Genomic DNA, 17,920 nt, shown 5'->3' with positions numbered 1-17,920 from the left:
ATAAAAATGTAAAATAGGTCTGGGAGTGTAGCCTGGAGGTAGAAGGGCTTCCAGGAACCCCAGTGCCACCAATAAACAAACAAACAAACAAATAAATAAATAAATAAATAAATAAGGGAAAGGTAAAGGAATAATTAATATTTGTTGGATTTTGTTACTGTTTTCTCGGGCAGATTTTACATTGATATACTTCAAGGGACTAGGTAAATCTGAATCAACTAATTAATTATCTTCATCCAACAAAGGCCCAGAGAGTCTAAATTAAGTTATATTAGTATAAAACATATGTGTTAGTATATGTGAATAAGGAAAGGCAACACACATTATCTAAAAGTCAGGCATCACATTTGTGAATTTTCTATGATCTTTGAGATCAAGGATGATACCAGGAAAAGAGGAACACATCTGTGAGCAGACAGAATCAGTGGGCTTCATTTGTACACATTTCCAAGACCAAAATAGGAACATTTATTTTGGAATTGGAGGCAAACTTTTAGTCACAGATCCAAGACTGGTTTTAACTAGGAAAAAAATAGTTTTCATAATACAGAAATGTTATTAGCACAGGCATACCCAGGCATTGATGGTAGAATAACCTTACTAAATATTTTCTTAATCTAGAAGAGGAAGAATCAGATGCCCTCTCTACTTTCTGAATAACAGTAACATCTCTTGGTAAAAAGAGAAGTCTCTAACTGGCACTGGAGGCTTTCCTATAGCCATGCCAGTATGTTCCTGGAAGCAGAAGTGTGATTTTGTAAACAGGATAATAAATCTAAGTTGCTCCTCTTGACTGCCACCTTTCACCCCAATGTCATACAGGTTGAAACCAGGGAACTAAGGTAAGACTCAGCACTTTCTAAGACTCTCTGAAACAGGAGCTTTTAACCTGAGGTCTAGAATATGATTCCACAAACTGATTTCTAGGATTCTGTGAATGCTCTGAAATTGTGCACGCAATCATGTGTGTATTTTTATAAAGAGTCTCAAAATGGTCTGAAACCAAAAGATGGTACCAGCTAGTACACCAGATATCCACCCATACCCCAAGTGGCCCTTGCCGATGCTGCCCTCAATTGACCCGAGATCAGCACTGGGACACTGTGAAACTGAGGTTGGTGGGGGAAGAAGGTCTGCTTGTGACAGGGATCAGCAGCAGGAGGCCAGAGGGTAAAACAGGAATAAGGAAGGACATTCCAAAGAATGAGAGCAGGGAGAAATGACAAATTTCATGGTCACCTGACTGAAAGGGCTACTTTTCATGGCTATCAGCAGGTTGGAGACAAATGCAAGTCAAAGAGGGGTCTAGCATCCTGCCCACATTCCAATGCCATGGACAGTTCTACGTGAACAATTTAGACTGTGTCCTATTCTTCCATATAAAAGTTGCTCTTTATTACATAGAAAGTTGGTGCTATTATTTGTGGTCAGTAAAATACTAATTTATTTACAGACCTCTTTTCAGTACCAGGAAATGAGATAAAATAAATTATTAATAGTCATATGATTAAGCATTGTGACAACTATCTGCACATCTTTATTCACCAAGAGATAGATTTTTTAAAATTCAGTATCTTTTTGTGTTTTTATTGCAATAAGCGGAATAAAAATCCTTAAACATTTACCTGCAAGATTGTCGATCTCTTTCTCTTGGAGCAGACTAACCGCATCATCATCTCCTTCCAGCATCAGCTCGGCCTCTGCATTCTGGTTCACGATCGCCTGACTTCTAAATGCTTTCTTTGACTTCACCACATCTTCTTCAGCGCCTGATCAGAATGAAAATATAACAATTTAGGTCACTGTGGTTGTCTGCACTTTCAGAGGGTATTAGAAATAATTGGTTACCTTATGATAATTATGTGGTGCATTTGCCTATTACTGCACAATCATAGAACGTTTTTTACATTTTTATTTTGCTTGGGCTTAATCACCTGCCCTTCTTTTATAGGTGAGGAAATAGGCTGAGAAGGCTATTTGCATTTTCAAGGGACCTCTAATCAATATCATGTAACACTGATAACAGGGCATGTTCTACAAAAAAATCTGTACATCACCTCAAACTAATGCTTTCTGACTCATATAATTACATAATTTTACATAATTATGTTTTGATAAATTATACAGTTAACTGACTAGCTGATTTTTGAAAGCAGATGCAAAAGATATAAAGAAATCAAGAAAACATTTACATTGTAGGGGAAAAATGGTTGCCAATGGAAAGTATAGAAACATGGAATTAGAAGTGGTGCTTACATAAACCTATTTCACAAAAGTCATTCCTTTAGCAATAAATGAATCACATACTGGTTTTCTGAAATGATAGTCTTGTCTGGGCATATAAAGTAATAAAAAGTAAAAATAAAAATATATAAAAATAAACATAAAAATTATACCATAATAAATTTTGAGCTGGCATTAATATGTCAAACTACGTAAAGGACTAGAAACAAATATATCTAAATCCTTCATAGATTTGATTGAAAAATATTTTACGTTTTTGCATTCAGATACCTGCTTTAGTAGATGATGATGAGTCAAAAATTGTTTAAACTGCAAATAAATTTTATACTCACATATATACATACGTACACATACATATATACATACAGACTTAATTTTATATACACAGAGAGAGGTAAGAAATGCCTCTATTTCATATTACCTGAAATTGAAATTCAATTTGGAAGGAAATACATTCACATCTCATTTGCTATGGTGGATGTATTCCTGGGATTGGGTGTCTAATAAAATCAGTCCCGCGCGGTGCTATATTTTAGTTCTAGGAGATGTTATGGTGTTGCACACACAGGCAATTGCTCTCCAAATCATGTCAAGCCTCTAGCCAATATTCTCTTCAGTTATAGTTCAGAATGCTTTTGGTCAACTCTCCCAGGCCCGGGCAATGGGATTTCCAACAGTACATCACTGTCTCGTGGTGTTTGCACAACCACTTTCCGAGAAGTGCATGGAGGTGCCATAAAACCTTCACTGCATTGTGCTGGCCTTTTCTTTTTTCCTTTTGTCAGTGACTGAAGGCCAATTCTGTTTGCTAAAACACTAGCAAACTGACTCAAAGAAGTGCCATGGAGGAGAAAAACCCATGCTGAAGAATACAGTCAAGTCACAAAACCACTAGCGTGCCACTGGCTGAAGACAGCCTGCCTTCCAGCTCGGCTGGATCACAGCATTTAGACAGCACTGCTAATATATAGATTAATAATACAGAGTGAAGGACTGCTGGGTATGTATGTTGACAAATCTGAAGTCCCTTTTATTTACTATTTTCTCTCTAGCTTCCACATATGAGAGAAGATATGGGGATATCTGTCTTTATAATACGTTTGCTTCTGGGTTAGTAACTAGAGAAATTTGGAGTTTGCATTATTTAACAAAAGAGGTATATGCAATGACTAATAATGCAGAGGTCTCCACTGAGGTCTTTGTAGCCATACTTTAGAGATAAGTATGATCACAAATCCTTGTCTCATTAGAGGTGAGGGAGTCAAATGTGCACTCTCTCATTGACCTTTAGATGAATCTTACTTCTGGAATAAAGGGTTAAGGATAGATTCCTAAATGCTTTGAACCTTTCCCTAATTTTATTTGATTTTTGGTGATGTAAAGACAGCACAATGGCAATATACTGGGGATAGTTATCTTCTTTAATATATTTTTATTGGTGCATTGTAATTATGCATCGCAGTGAGGCTCAAAATGATATAAACATACATGCACACACCACCTGGTGTTTTTCCCTCCTGCCCCCTCACTGTACATGTTTGTGAGATTGGCAGTGATACTTTCAAAAATGGACAGAGCATTATTTGAACTATTTCCTTTGTCCAGATTCCCTTTTCTTCTCCTCACCTCTCTCCTCCAACCTGCTTCTTCTATTCTACTGGTCTCTTTCCTCATTTATCTGAAGTCCCTTTTATTTACTATTTTCTCTCTAGCTTCCACATATGAGAGAAGATATGGGGCTATCTCTCTTTATAATACGTTTGCTTCTGGGTTAGTAACTAATTAGAGAAATTTGGAGTTTGTATTATTTAACAAAAGAGGTAAATGCAATGACTAATAATGCAGAGGTCTCCACTGAGGTCTTTGTAGCCATATTTCTACATTTTCACCCATTGAATACTGATTGCACATCTCCTTAACTGAACCAATTGTTTCTTGCTCCTCCTTCTCCTCTTTGAATCAAACCATTGAGGCCAAAAGCCCTACTATGTGCCCAGTGAGGTGACTGTCGCTGCTCTGGTTTGAGCCTTCCTGGCTTTGTCCAGGGGCTTCCACAGCTGCCTCCCTCACACTATCCTCAGTGCTTTCGTCAGATGATTGTTATACAACATAAATAAGTTGAAGAGATTTTCTTGCTTAGTTTAACTTCTCCCAGTCAACACCACTGAATGCAAGACTCCGGCTGCAGGGCAGCATCTTGTCTTCTTGGAATGCTAGCCGAGGCCTCTACCCTCTGGTTACCAGCTTCAGATCACCTATCACTACCAGTTAGAACTTACACAATGGACATAGGACATGTTGTAGAGTGGGAATCTGCTACCCGTCTGCATCTCTGTGAGGCCAGAACCTAATACCAGTAGCCTCAGTGTTTAGCACCCAGCGGGTGTGCCATTAACATGCTGACCTTAAGTTCAAGTTCCTCAGCCATTTTCCCTTCTCTCATTTTGTTTTTAGTGTGGTATCAGGGACTAAACCCAGAGCATTCTGCCTCTGAGCTACAACCCCAGCCTCATTTTATTTTGAAAGAGGGTCTCCCTAAGTTGCTGAGGGCCTCGCTAAGTTGCTGAAGCTGGCCAGGAATCTGTGATCTTCCTGTCTCAGCCACCCATGTACTAGAATTACAGGCATGTGCCACCGCCATCTGGCTCCCTTCTCTGATTTCTTAAGGTAGCTTTGTTTAGTCTTTCTTCGGCCCTCATAAATCCTGAAGGGCTTCAGGAATTATAATTACATATTTATCCCGATGACTGGAAACCTGTTCTTCTCTGTATTCTCAGTACTCAGCACACTGCCTGGCTCCAAGCAAGCCCTTCGAAGTCCTGAGTAAATAAGTAACTGAAAACTGAAAAACTGAAAAACTGAAAAATGACAGAAGCCTCTGCATATTTCTAAGTCCAAGGATCTGAAGATATCTTAAAAATCTTAGTAATTTGTTTCAATTTGCACAGAACTGGAGAGAACCTGTAAATATATATGAAACAGAACCCAGGTCTTTAGATGAAAGTCAATTAAGCCTTCCAGTGCGAGTCAGCCCAACAAAGCAAGTTTTTCCTTGTTTCAAAACCATGTAAAAGTAAATAAAACCTTACATTACTTTTGTGTGGACAAAAAAAAAAAAAAAAAAAAAAAAACCTACCAGTAAGGAAAATGTCATATAAAAATGTATGTAAAACTTTCAATTTTATAGCCATAAAACAATCAAGTCTTTACAAGATACATACGAAAGGAGTCTCTACCAACCTATTGAACTTATCCCTGTTGAACCGCTATCAGCTCAGTAAACTTCCTGATTTTATGGCACTAGAACAAACATTTATCTAAATTAAGTATATGAGATCTAAAGGTGCTTTTCAATCACAATATCCTTTATGAATTAGAGTTTCATTCATCAAAATTACAAGCAAAAAGAGGTAAGGTCTCAGAGGGCTGTCTCATTACAAGGCTGTAAACACTGTCCTTAGAAAGAATTGGTTTATCACCCAACAAATCAAAATGTGATTGGGAAGAGAATTTATTTGAGATCATCTATCTTCAGAAGACATGTTGGACTGAGTGCACTCCTTGGCCTCTTCAGCCATTCATCAAGAATTAACAAGCGAACCACAAACCACCAGAATGCCTTAGATTTGAAAATGTGAGTTATGTGTGGAGCTAGAGAGGATAGACATATATGTTTACTTACTATAAAATTTAAAATTCCACAAAATGTTCAAGTTTCAGAAGAAAAAAATGTACCAATTTACAGATTAATGAAGCCTAATCAAAAATCAGATTTTTATTCATATGATGTTACAATAACAAACATATGAAAGCATTCTATATAAAGACTTATTAGTAAAGATATATACATGAATAGGCTCTGTGTGAAAATGTTATCTAATATACAGCACTGCATCACCTGAACCTAAATTTCATCTTTCATAAACTTTTGATTAAAAAACAGGGATCCTTGTGAACAAGGTATATTTTAAAAGTGAATTAATAGAACTAAAATGTTTCTAGTATTGTTAAATATACTCTATTGTTACTATATTATTTATATAATTTTAGTTATTGATATTTTTAACCAGTATAACTTAAAATACAGAAACTAAAACTTGGTCACATTTACTTATTTAAATAATATCAAAACCTGTATCTACCTGGAATGTCAAAAGATCAAGGTGAAGTATTGGTTCATTTTCTCAATACATTACTTTCTATTGATCAATATAAGCAATTAATGTAAAGGAAAATACTACCTAGTAGTTTAAGGAATTATCCACTAGCTAACTTTAAAAAACTTGTAAGACAATTCACAACAATAGAAGCCCATGTGTATAATGTGCAAAAGGAAAGATGTAATACCACAACAAACTAGTTTTAGCATAGTATATAGTTTTGTTATTTTTGTGCATATAAAATATGGATATATGGCTTAATTTGCCCTTTATAGAAAAGTTGATTGTCAATGTGTATATGTGTGTGTGTATGTATGCATCTATCATTTACCTATTTCATATACAAATCACATAAGAATGTATTTCCAATATTATTTAGCTATACAATTTAAAAACAGGGCATGAGAGTTTATGCTCTGGTCCCTGCTTATTTAACTTCACCATTCCACTGAATTGGATTCTTTGTGCCTCATCTTCTTCAGAATGTGTTTGTCTCTAAATAAGCCACACCGTCTCAAACCTATAAATCTGACATATTTCCTCCCTCCCTCCCTTCCTCCCTCTCTTTCCCTTCCTTCCTTCCTTCTTCCTTTCCTTTCCCTTCCCTTTCCTTCCTTCCTTCCTTCCTTCCTTCCTTCCTTCCTTCCTTCCTTCCTTCCTTCCTTCCTTCTTTCTTCTTTCTTTTCTTTCTTTCTGCAGTGCTGGGGATTCAACCCAGAGGCATTCTACCTCTGAGCTACTACTCCAGCCCTACTTTCTTTTCTTCATTTTGAAGCAGGGTCTCACTAAGTTGTGAAGGGCCTCACTAAGAACTGAGGCTGACTGTAAACCATGATCCTCCTGCCTCAGCCTCCCAAGTACTGGGATTACAAGTGTGTGCCACCACCCCGCTGACATATTATTTCTTCTACACAAAATTCTCTTATCCCTCTTGTTCTCTGTATAACTTTGTATCACAGAAATAGTTCATAACAAATTATCATTATACATTTTGGGGTCTCTTAGTGGACTTTAATTTCTACCCCATCAAGCATAAAATTAATGAAGCAACAAATGTTTGTTCAGCAGGCACATGAGAACATAAATGTAATGCACCTACTGATAATTTCATGTACGGCTTTTTACGTCCTTTAATGTCTTCTCATAAATGAAGAAACTGGAATATGTGATTTTCCATTCTTCATTTTTCCTTCGATACACATTAGAAACATATTTTTAAAAATCTAGACCAATCTTTTAATGTCATTTTCTGATGTGGAATAATAAGTATTTTTCAACCAAATTCTCCCAGTATTATTGCAAAAATTAGAATGAGATAATGAATCCTTAAACATTTTGAGTCATGTGAAGAGTATTTCTGTGGAAAACTGTTTTTTTCTGTGGAAAACTGTTTTTTTTTTTTTTTTTTTTTTTTTTTTTGGCGGGTCTGGGGATGGAAACCAGGGGCATCTGACCTCCGAGCTATACGCCTTGCCCTATTTTTTATTCTTTATTTTGAAACCAGGTTTCACTGAGTTGCAGAGGGCCTCACTAAGTATCTGAGGCTGTCCGCGAACCACGATCCTCCGGTCTCAGCCTCCCAAATGCTGGGATTACAAGCGTGCGCCACCACGCCCGGCTTTAAAGACATTATTAAATGAAGTTACATAAGCATCAGCACTTTTGACATTCTTTTTGATTTTGTATATAGATATCTAAATATAAGTGTTTTAAATCTTGAGTAGTTGAAGGAGAATAATTGCTTCCTCAACAAAAGATGATGTTCTCCATACAGACTTCCTTTACATCTCTGAAAGGAGATCTTATAAGGGAGATTGGCAGGATGGACATTCAGCCTCATTTTTATTTTACCTAAATGTAACACTGGAAAGCTCTAATGTTTCTAAACATTCAGGAATCAGATTTATAAGATTATATTCTTTTTCAAAGGAAAATTTACCTTCTCTATATAATTTAATAATATTTTAGCTTGTTAATGGATTTTGGCAAAATCTATGATTATGAAAAAAAGGCAAAATGCTGCAATTTATTCTCAAATGTAAATACTTTCATTTAAAGGCACTAATGAGCCAGGCGTGGTGGCGCACGTTTATAATCCCCACACTTGGGAGTCAGAGACAGGAGGATCAAGCAGGTTTGAAGCCTTAAGAGACCCTGTTTCCAAATAAAAATCTAAAATAGGTCTGGGAGTATAGCCCAGAGGTAGAAGGGCTTCCAGGAACCTCAGTACCACAAAAAAAATATATATATAAAAAATAAAAATAAATAAATAAAAGCACTAATGACATGACAACTTTGGAAAACATTAAAATACAGATGATTATTTTCTCATTAAAACTCAAGTCAGAGCAACAAATACTTCTATAGACCACTGCTTTTAGTAATTCTAAATGATATTATTAAACTTCTATTAAAAGAAAAGAATTTAAGATAAATATACTTTTCAATTAATTATATTATGCGTGGTGGTATGATCTCACGCAATAATACATATGAGTCAATCTATTACTGAGAAATTTAAAATATTGAACACTTAAAAATATCTGAAAAGAATGTTTTTTTATTATACTGAGAAGCATATTGCTCAAAAACTTTATGCCAACCTTAGTGTATGTGTGAGATGAACTAACAGATAATGTATGGAACACAGTTTTCTATAACAATTATTTACTATCAAGTAAAAATTTTCCTTTGTAAATCATTTAAATTCTAAATTTAATTTGTATTTTACTTTACAGCACAGAAAAATGTATTTTATTCCTTAATAAATTTAAGTGATGATGATATCATCATTTTTCTACTGAACATTAAGGGCTAAAATAATTATTTTTTTGTATAGAATTAGAATTGTTAAAAAGATTTTTCAGCCGGGCGTGGTGGTGCATGCTTGTAATCCCCGTGCTTGGGAGGCAGAGACAGGAGGATCGCGCAGGTTCGGAGCCAGCCTCGCTGGTTTAAGAGACCCTGTTTCCAAATAAAAAATATATAAAATAGGTCTGGGAGTGTAGCCCGGAGATAGAAGGGCTTCCAGGAACCCCAGTACTGCAAAAAAAAAAAAAAAAAAAAAAAAGATTTTTCAGTAGAAAAGACTGTTAATGGTACTGATTAAAACACTACATTAAATAGAATAATTAAAAATCTGAAACATCTTTTCTATTTTATGCCTGATGCTGAGTCAGGAGCTTCATTTTATCCACATAAAATCATCATATGAAATAATTTCCTCAAATGAAATGGGCCATTTCTACCCACATAAGCGATTTGAATTTGTTGTTGCAAACATACTTTAATTAAAAATATGAGTAGGTCCTGAACACATATAATAAATACATACATAAATCTATGAGTTTGGAAATCAAACTCCTGCTTTCTTAGTTGTGGGTATTTTCGTCTGACTGAGTCCTAAACTAGATTCTCACTTTATTTTTGTTGACAGAGACTATATTAAATAATCCAAAATAGATATCTGCAGTGCCATAAAATTAAAGACACAAATTACTAGTTTTAAATTTGTGATGAACCTGATTCAGAAAGAACAGTGCTTACCTCAGTCAATAACCGATGACTTGTGTGGTCCATTTTAGCACCTCATTATGTTACATAAAACCAGGCACAGCATCCTCTGTGTTTTCACCAAAGATAAATTTGTACAGACATGTTTGTTTTAAACTAGACCAACATTACACCTTCAGTTAGGTTGTCCTCTGAAAAGCTGGAGGAAATTATTTCAGAGGTGCAATAAATGTGGTATTAGCATTGTGGGTATTAATTAATATCCAATGTTCACAGGAATTATTCCAAGTGTAAAATTCTTATTCAGATTAGTTATGCTTGTAAACAATTTATTGGAATTAAAGAAAGAGGAGAAGAAAATGGCTACCTAGCAGCAAGTTATTGCTCAGTGGAAAAGGACATCAAGGACACTTGCAAGTAAAAGAATTGGATCAATATTAACGTGATTTTCATTTCATGCTTCCCCAACTCCAGTAAGCTGACAATATACTCTGATTATGTGAACTGCTTCAGAGTAACACAGGGAAGGTTATTAGAGCAAGAGGTGGAAATGGAATGCACTTTTTATATTGACAGGCCTGCTAATAGAGTATACTGATTTTCAAAGACATGCAATGCATTTTTACAATTTGGTTCTGACAGCAAAAATGGAATTTCATTTATTCCTAATTCAAAATATTCACATGTAAGCAATTTTTTAGAGCAGACCAAAGAAGGGATATCCGTAAACAGCATTTTTAAAAAGAAAATGCAATTAAAAAGGTGCAAGAAAATGTTATTGAATTTAAGTGAAACACTGTATAAACATGTAATGTTAACTTAATATTCTTAAAAAGTCAATGTAGAAAAATGCATTCTATGCTTTTAAAGGAAATTTGATGAAATATATTTTAAGAATAAACATGATGGTAAATATCAAATCTCTTTGCATTTAAACCTCGATATTGCTTGGTAGAATTTTGATTAGCCCTGAAGTTACAATGATTTCTAATTATTTAAAAATTTATTATATTAAAAGCACATGGTACATTTTACTTGTGGGAGACATGATAAATTATATGGAAAAGTTGGACCAGTTTGGAAAACTCTGAATATCACAAAGAGTTGAGATAATGCATTATTCAACTTTGTGACTTTGGTACAACATAGTGCTTGGTCCCTGTGCTAAAATATGCACAGAAAAAGACTAGCATGAAATAAATATATCAAAATGGTAAAGAGAACAATATCTTTTGGGGTGACATAGGTGATTTCCTTCCTCTAATTTTTTTTTGGAATTAAAAAAAATTCCTATAATGATCCTGTTTGTCTTCAAGAAAGAAGAAAAGAAGGATGGAGGGAAGAAGAAAGGGAAAGACCTACATATGTCCAGAGGGGTACAAGGTAGACCTGAGGTAGACTAGAAACTGGGAGGTTTGGCAATCCTTCAATGAAAGGAAATGTCAGTGACTGTAGGACTTTACAGTTCCACCAAAAGTGTATATGAGTTCACATTTCACCACATCCTAGCCAGCATTTATTATTGTTTATATTCTTCGATAACTGCCATTCTAACCGAAATTAGATGGAATCTTAGTGTAGATTTGATTTGCATTTCCCTGATTGCTAAGGATGTGAACATTTTTTAATATATTTATTGGCCATTTGTATTTCTTCTTTGAGAACTATCCAGTTCAATTGCTGAGTTCGATTGGTTATTTTTATTTAGTGTTAATTTGTGTGTGTGGTGGTATTGGGGATTGAAACCAGGGGTGTTCTACCTCTGAGCTACATCTCCAGCCTCATTTTTTTTTTTTTTGAAACAGGGTCGTACTAGGTTGCTACCAGTCTTGCTACTTGCTGCAGTTCTCCTTTAAGCTTCGATTCTCCAGTCTCAGCCTCCCCAAAACTAGTACCACTGTGGTCAGCTTAGTGTAAAATTTCTTAAGCTCTTTGTATATTCTAGATATTAGTTAGCAATGTATCAGAGGAGGAGCTAGCAAAGGTCTTCTCCCACTCTGTAGTATCTCTCTTTAGACTCTGAATGTTTAATTTTGCTGCAAACACCTTTTTAATTTAACACCATCCCATATATTAATTCTTGTTTCAATTTCCTGAGCTTCCTCTTAGTGAGGATTTTTCTACTAGTATAGCTGCTATGGAGATCAATGTGGAGGTTTCTCAGAAGATTGGGAATGAAATCTCCATATGATCCAGGTATACCTCCCTTAGGTATCTTTCTAAAGAAACTATATCAGAATATTAAAATGATGCCTGTATATCTGTTTGTAACTGCACAATTCACAATAGCTAAATAATAGAACCAGCCTAGGTATCCATCAATATATGAATGGATCACAGAACTATGGTATATACACACAGTGGGATTTTACTTATCCATAAAAAGAACAAAATTATATCATTTGCAGAAAATGGATAGAACTTGAGAATATTATGCTAAGCAAGAGAGCCAGTCTCAGAAAATGAATAGTTGTGTCTTTTCTCTTGTAATTTGAAGCCAGATAGAAATTAGGACACAAAACAGACCTCAGATAAAGGAGCAAAAATTTCAGTGGAGCAGTGGAGGGGGTTTAGGGAAGAAAGACAGGGGTATAGAAATGTAAAGAAGGTAACAGTTTAAATAATGCTATGTATGTAGCTGGGCGTGGTGGCGCAAGTTGGTAATCCCAGCACTTGGGAGGCTGAAACAGGAGGATCGCGCAGGTTCGAAGCCAGCCTCAGCTACTTAGTAAGGCTCTCAGCAAATTAGTGCGACCCTGTTTCCAAATAAAGTATAAAATAGGTCTGGGAGTATAGCCCGGAGGTAGAAAGTCTCTGGGTTCCATCCCCAGTACCAATGCCAATCTCAATGACATGTGCAGGGAGAGGAGGGAAGAAGATGGGATCTGGAGGGAAGTGCACCAAGTGCTGTGTACATGTATATTCCTATCACTCTATACATCAATATGATGCAAAATTACAATGTCCCAATAAAAGAATAAAAATAGAAAGAAAAGATAAACTAGGCAACTTTATAGAGGGTTGAAAGGGTGGGGAACTTCCTTTGCCAAGGACGGTATTAACTTTGGGAATGATGTTTGGTTTTCTTTTTAAAGTCTCTCATAAAGTTCCATGGGAAAAATTTACTTTAAAAGTATGGGATTGTGGAAAATAGGGCTAAGAGATCTTTTGCATAGGTAAGGAACTGGCTCAGAGACATGGAAGAAAGAGATAATTAACAAAAGTTCCTCCTTATTAAAAGTAGTGTAGCTAAGAAATGATGCTTCTATATGTTATTTAAAACCACTTTAAAAACACCTAAAACATAAAAATATGTTTTTAAGGGGTTAAATCAGTGATGTGTACATGTATGTACACACAAGTTTTTTACCCCAATATGATGTATGAATATAATACACCAATAAAAAAATTAAAAGAAAAGAAAAAAAGAACAAAATAAATAAAAATAAATCCAAAAAATACGTTTTTATAATTGACATGGAATATATTTCATGAATAATAATTTGCATTTCATGAATCATATTTGGGCATATTTATGATGATAGGCTCTAAGAGTCTGCCAAAAATTAGCAAGTAGACTCTACTACAGTGGGGAAATTTTCAGTAATGCCTTTCACAGTTAAACTTTCGAATGTGTTCATAGCAATGCTGTTGAATAACATAATGGTATTTGGGTTGAGTTTTAGCTTATCTACCACATTAGCATGCCACATAGACAATAGTCTATGGTTTGCTATTTTCCTAAAGAAAAATGCATTAGTGGCTGTCTACTGACAAATGCCTTCATAATATGACCTCAAAATAAATTTTCAGCCTTATCATCATACTATTTCCCTTCCCACTCCTTAAATACACTGTACTATGAAGCCAGGCGTGGTGGCGCACACTTGTAATCCCAGCATTCAGGAGGCTGAGACCGGAGGATCTCGGTTCGCGGACAGCTTTAGCTACTTAGTGAGGCCCTCCGCAACTTAGTGAGACCCTGTTTCAAAATAAAGAATAAAAAACAGGGCAGGGGTATGTATAGCTCAGAGGTCGAATGCCTCTGGGTTCCATCCCCAGACCTGCTACAACAACAACAAAAATACATTGTACAATGAGGTGTAGCCCTGTCTCCACTTCACTCCTTGGTTTGGGAAGATTTCCACTCATTCTTTCAACTCCAGCTGTAGTCCTTACCTTCAATTAGCCAGTCCCCTTCACTGAGCACACTTAGCATACCTAATGTATTTTAATATAAATATTTATCATAGTGAGTTTTACTTGTTGTGAATGTGATTATGTATATACTTCACAAAGAATCTGTCTAAACCAGGCAAGATATGAAGAGTGCGCTACTTGAGTCCCATGCCAATTGGGCATAAGTCCGTAAGTGGAGTCTTGTCACTGCCTCCTCTGGAACATCATTTAGTGTTCTTCATGGAAACAAAACACAAACATATAAAAATCATGTTTTGGAATTTGAAAATACTAAACTCTTAGGTTTAATCCATATAGAACACATCCTTAAATGTTGTTACCCAAATAATGTGGTTAAAATGCTCTCTGTAAAATATTCCATCAAATTAGTCAATTATCAATTAAATGAAAAATGTCAACTGAGTAATATACGCATGGTGTTGTATAAATGAGGATGCTCCAAATGGAATAGACAGAAGTCCTGCTTCTAGTTCCTGAGTACTTTTTATTTTATTTAAGAATACAAAACATCTAAAATAAAAATACTTTTAGAAACTTTTACAAAATGGTCTGTTATCAACTGCACGGTATTGAGGCTATTTGAAAGAATCAGTCAGGCCCCTTTAGGCTTCCATGCTTTGGTGATCTCTGTTATTACTGGGCCTTTACTTCATTGATCACCTGGTAAATTCTTCTGGAGACAATCTATAAGCAATTTCTCCTATGAAGCCTATGCTGGGCAGCAGGCGGGCTCAGTGTATGCCTCCTGTGCTCCTTCGGGCACTACAGGGTCCCACTATGGTGACTTCATTCATTTCCATCAGACCAGGGTCTTTCAGCTTCAGTACTACTGACCTTTGGGCTGGATTTTCAGTGGTGGTGGGTACTGCTGTGGCTGTTGTAGGGAGTCTTCCTGTGCACGGTAGGCTATTTTACAGCATTCCTGGTCTCTACCCATTAGAGGCCAGCAGCACACTCCCGCTCTGCGCAGTTGAGAACCACTCTAGTGAACTACCTGCTCTTAGAATCCGGCATCTAGAACATGCATGGCATGCAGAGCCATTCAATAAATGCTTCTGTGTCAAAAAAGTCACTTGATTCTTCTGAATGTGTTTGAACACTACACATCAGAATCTTCAATGCAAAAACAGGTGGTTTGTTAGAGTATTTGTTGATAAGAAAATGTTAAATAATATTCAAAAAAGGCATTTTATAAACATATTTTGTAATTTAGCTTTTATATATTTGATTTAAATTACTTGAAGAGGCCATATAAACTATGGGGTGAAGACAGGGGTATGGGGATTAAATTGTCAGACCGATGCCAAAAGTTTCTGACATACGCTTCCCTCATGTCTTTCTCTTCCTTTCTTAAAACAAAACAACAAAAAGCTTACATCATTAACTTTTCAATCAATGCTGCAGTCATAACCAGATCACCTATTTCCTTCCAAATATCGAGAAACAACTAATAATATACCAGCTGAAATGGAGTTATCAATGAACAACAATAAAGGTTCACTACAATCTCCACATCACACAAACAGAAACTTATTAGGTACAAAACAATCATTCTCAAATGCCATACTCACCATAAACCCTGAAAAATGAAGTCAGATAATTTCATAACTGTCTTCTCAACAACTGTAAAGCCACCTTAGGATTTTTTTATTCTCAGTATCTTTCTTATTTCTTGATGATTGCAAGTAGCACATTACAGTAGCTATGCATACACCTTCAAAGCTAATTTCATTCCAGATTCATTACGGAGCTGCTTTTTATTCATCAAGGTCAAATCTTGATGGCTTCACAAGCTTAGATAAATCAGGTGTTAAGCAGACACATCTCCGAGGCACCTAGGAATGTTCTCATTTGCAGTTCTCAGCATATCTTATTATTTATTGCCAAAGAAAAAATGACTGATTAACTTTGTCATCTTTGTCCTATGTTTTCCCCCTCAGGCTGCACTGGCCTGCCCTCTTTTGCGACGCCCGATCAGACCTATTTAAGATGATGTCTTTGATCAGAGAAATGGAGGCACTTGTGATCTTAGGCTTTGATGAAACATTGTTTCACTGTAATTTTATGGAAGGAAAACAGAGGCCTAAATGATAAATGACAGTCAACGAAGATAATCAAACTTAAGATTTTGCACTCTTTTGGCAGCCATAATCCTTAAGTGCCAGACACATACCATAAGTTGATTGGTGTAGGTTTTACTCTAATATATAAACAATTTACAGAACCGTTCTTTTTCAATTATTTCCCTATTAGTTAATGTGCCCCGAAGAAGAAATCCTGCAGGACAGAAGATGAGTTTATGAGCTTTAAAATGTATTTCTTATATTCTTACATTGCTATTGTTTTGAAAATTCTCGGTAATCAATTAAATTTGCACTTGCATAAAATTGTACAATTAGAAAACTCCTAAAAAATTACACGTAAAATTAGAACATTAAACATCAAGGAAAAAATTGCCTGCCTCTAGGTTTTTATTAATCACATTCCGACACCAGAGAATGGAAGTATATCGAATCACACCAAATCTTTTGCACATGACAACCTCATAAATTATTCAACTAATTAGTGTTACTAAAAAGCACGAAAAACTTGGTCAGTGTAAAGTATATCTTCCAATTGTAAAAGGTCCAACAAAATTTTTAATAATGAAAGTAAAGGGAACCCTTTTCAAAGTAAATATGAAATAAAATTGTTGTCCTTTGTTTTCTTGAAATTATGTGCAATCTTGTTTATAAAAAGTACTAATACATCTTACTTGAAAATAACATATCTACTTGAAAATCATACTATACACACACACACACACACACACACACACACACACACACACATATTTTTTATTTTTTATTTTTGGTGGTACTGGGGTTCGTGGAAACCCTTCTACCTCCGGGCTATACTCCCAGACCTATTTTATACTTTTTTAAAATTTGGAAACAGGGTCTCTTAAGCCAGCGCAGCTGGCTTCAAACCTGTGCGATCCTCCGGTCTCCACCTCCCAAGCGCAGGGATTACAAGTGTGCTCCACCATGCCCGGCAAAAATCATGTTATAAAATAAAATTGTGGCTAACTATTCCTTCCCATCACACTAAAGCTTGACTATAATCTAAAGTGTCTGACTGAAATTAAACTATCAGGAAAAAAACACAAAAGTGACTCAAGATTTTTTTTTTTCCAGTACTGGTGATGGAAGCCAGGGGCATTCTACCTCCAAGCTATACCCTAGTCCTATAATTTTACTCTTTATTTTAATATAAAATCTCACTGAGTTGCAGAGGGACTCACTATCTGAGGCTGTCTGCAACCCTCCTGTCTCAGCCTCCCAAATGTTGGGATTTCAAGCATGTGCCATCACAATAAGTGTTTACATGTTTCACTTCTATTACACTAATACGTGTTTAAATTCTTGAAACACATGTAGTACACTGATAGCTGAGCCTTGAACCTGGTTCAAATCCCAAGGATTTGGATGGCCATGTAAATATTTCCTACGTAAGTGCTTAAAATTGCTCTCCCAGAATATACAATTTACTTAAATTCTGAGACTTTACCGGGCGTGTTGGCGCACGCTTGTAATCGCACTTGGGAGGCAGAGACAGGAGGATCGCGCAGGTTCAAAGCCAGCCTCTCTGGCTTAAGAGACCCTGTTTCCAAATTTAAAAAATGTATAAAATAGGTCTGGGAGTGTAGCCCGGAAGTAGAAGGGTTTCCAGGAACCCCAGTGACACCAAAATAAATAAATAAATAAATAAATTAATTAATTCTGAGACTTTGATTACTGATTCTAATACTTCTAAGCCACACT

The 17,920-nt window shown here is 35.8% G+C and overlaps 1 protein-coding gene across 5 annotated transcripts in view; it reads right to left on the bottom strand.

Moving 5' to 3' along the window:
- Nucleotides 1-17,920, bottom strand: part of NBEA (neurobeachin) — a gene marked incomplete at both ends in the record, with an annotated part of 621,684 nt that overhangs the window by 210,335 nt on the left and 393,429 nt on the right. For all 5 annotated transcript variants that reach the window (XM_080719963.1, XM_080719960.1, XM_080719962.1 and 2 more), the window contains one exon: nucleotides 1,626-1,769. In XM_080719963.1, the coding sequence (XP_080576089.1) occupies nucleotides 1,626-1,769 (144 nt within the window). The remainder of the gene's footprint in view (nucleotides 1-1,625; nucleotides 1,770-17,920) is intronic.

This window comes from Muscardinus avellanarius (genome assembly GCF_963383645.1).
Source record: "Muscardinus avellanarius genome assembly, chromosome: 2".
Lineage (NCBI taxonomy): Eukaryota > Metazoa > Chordata > Mammalia > Rodentia > Gliridae > Muscardinus > Muscardinus avellanarius.
Note: the sequence above shows the minus strand (reverse complement) of the source record. Positions and strands in the feature narration are given on the sequence as shown.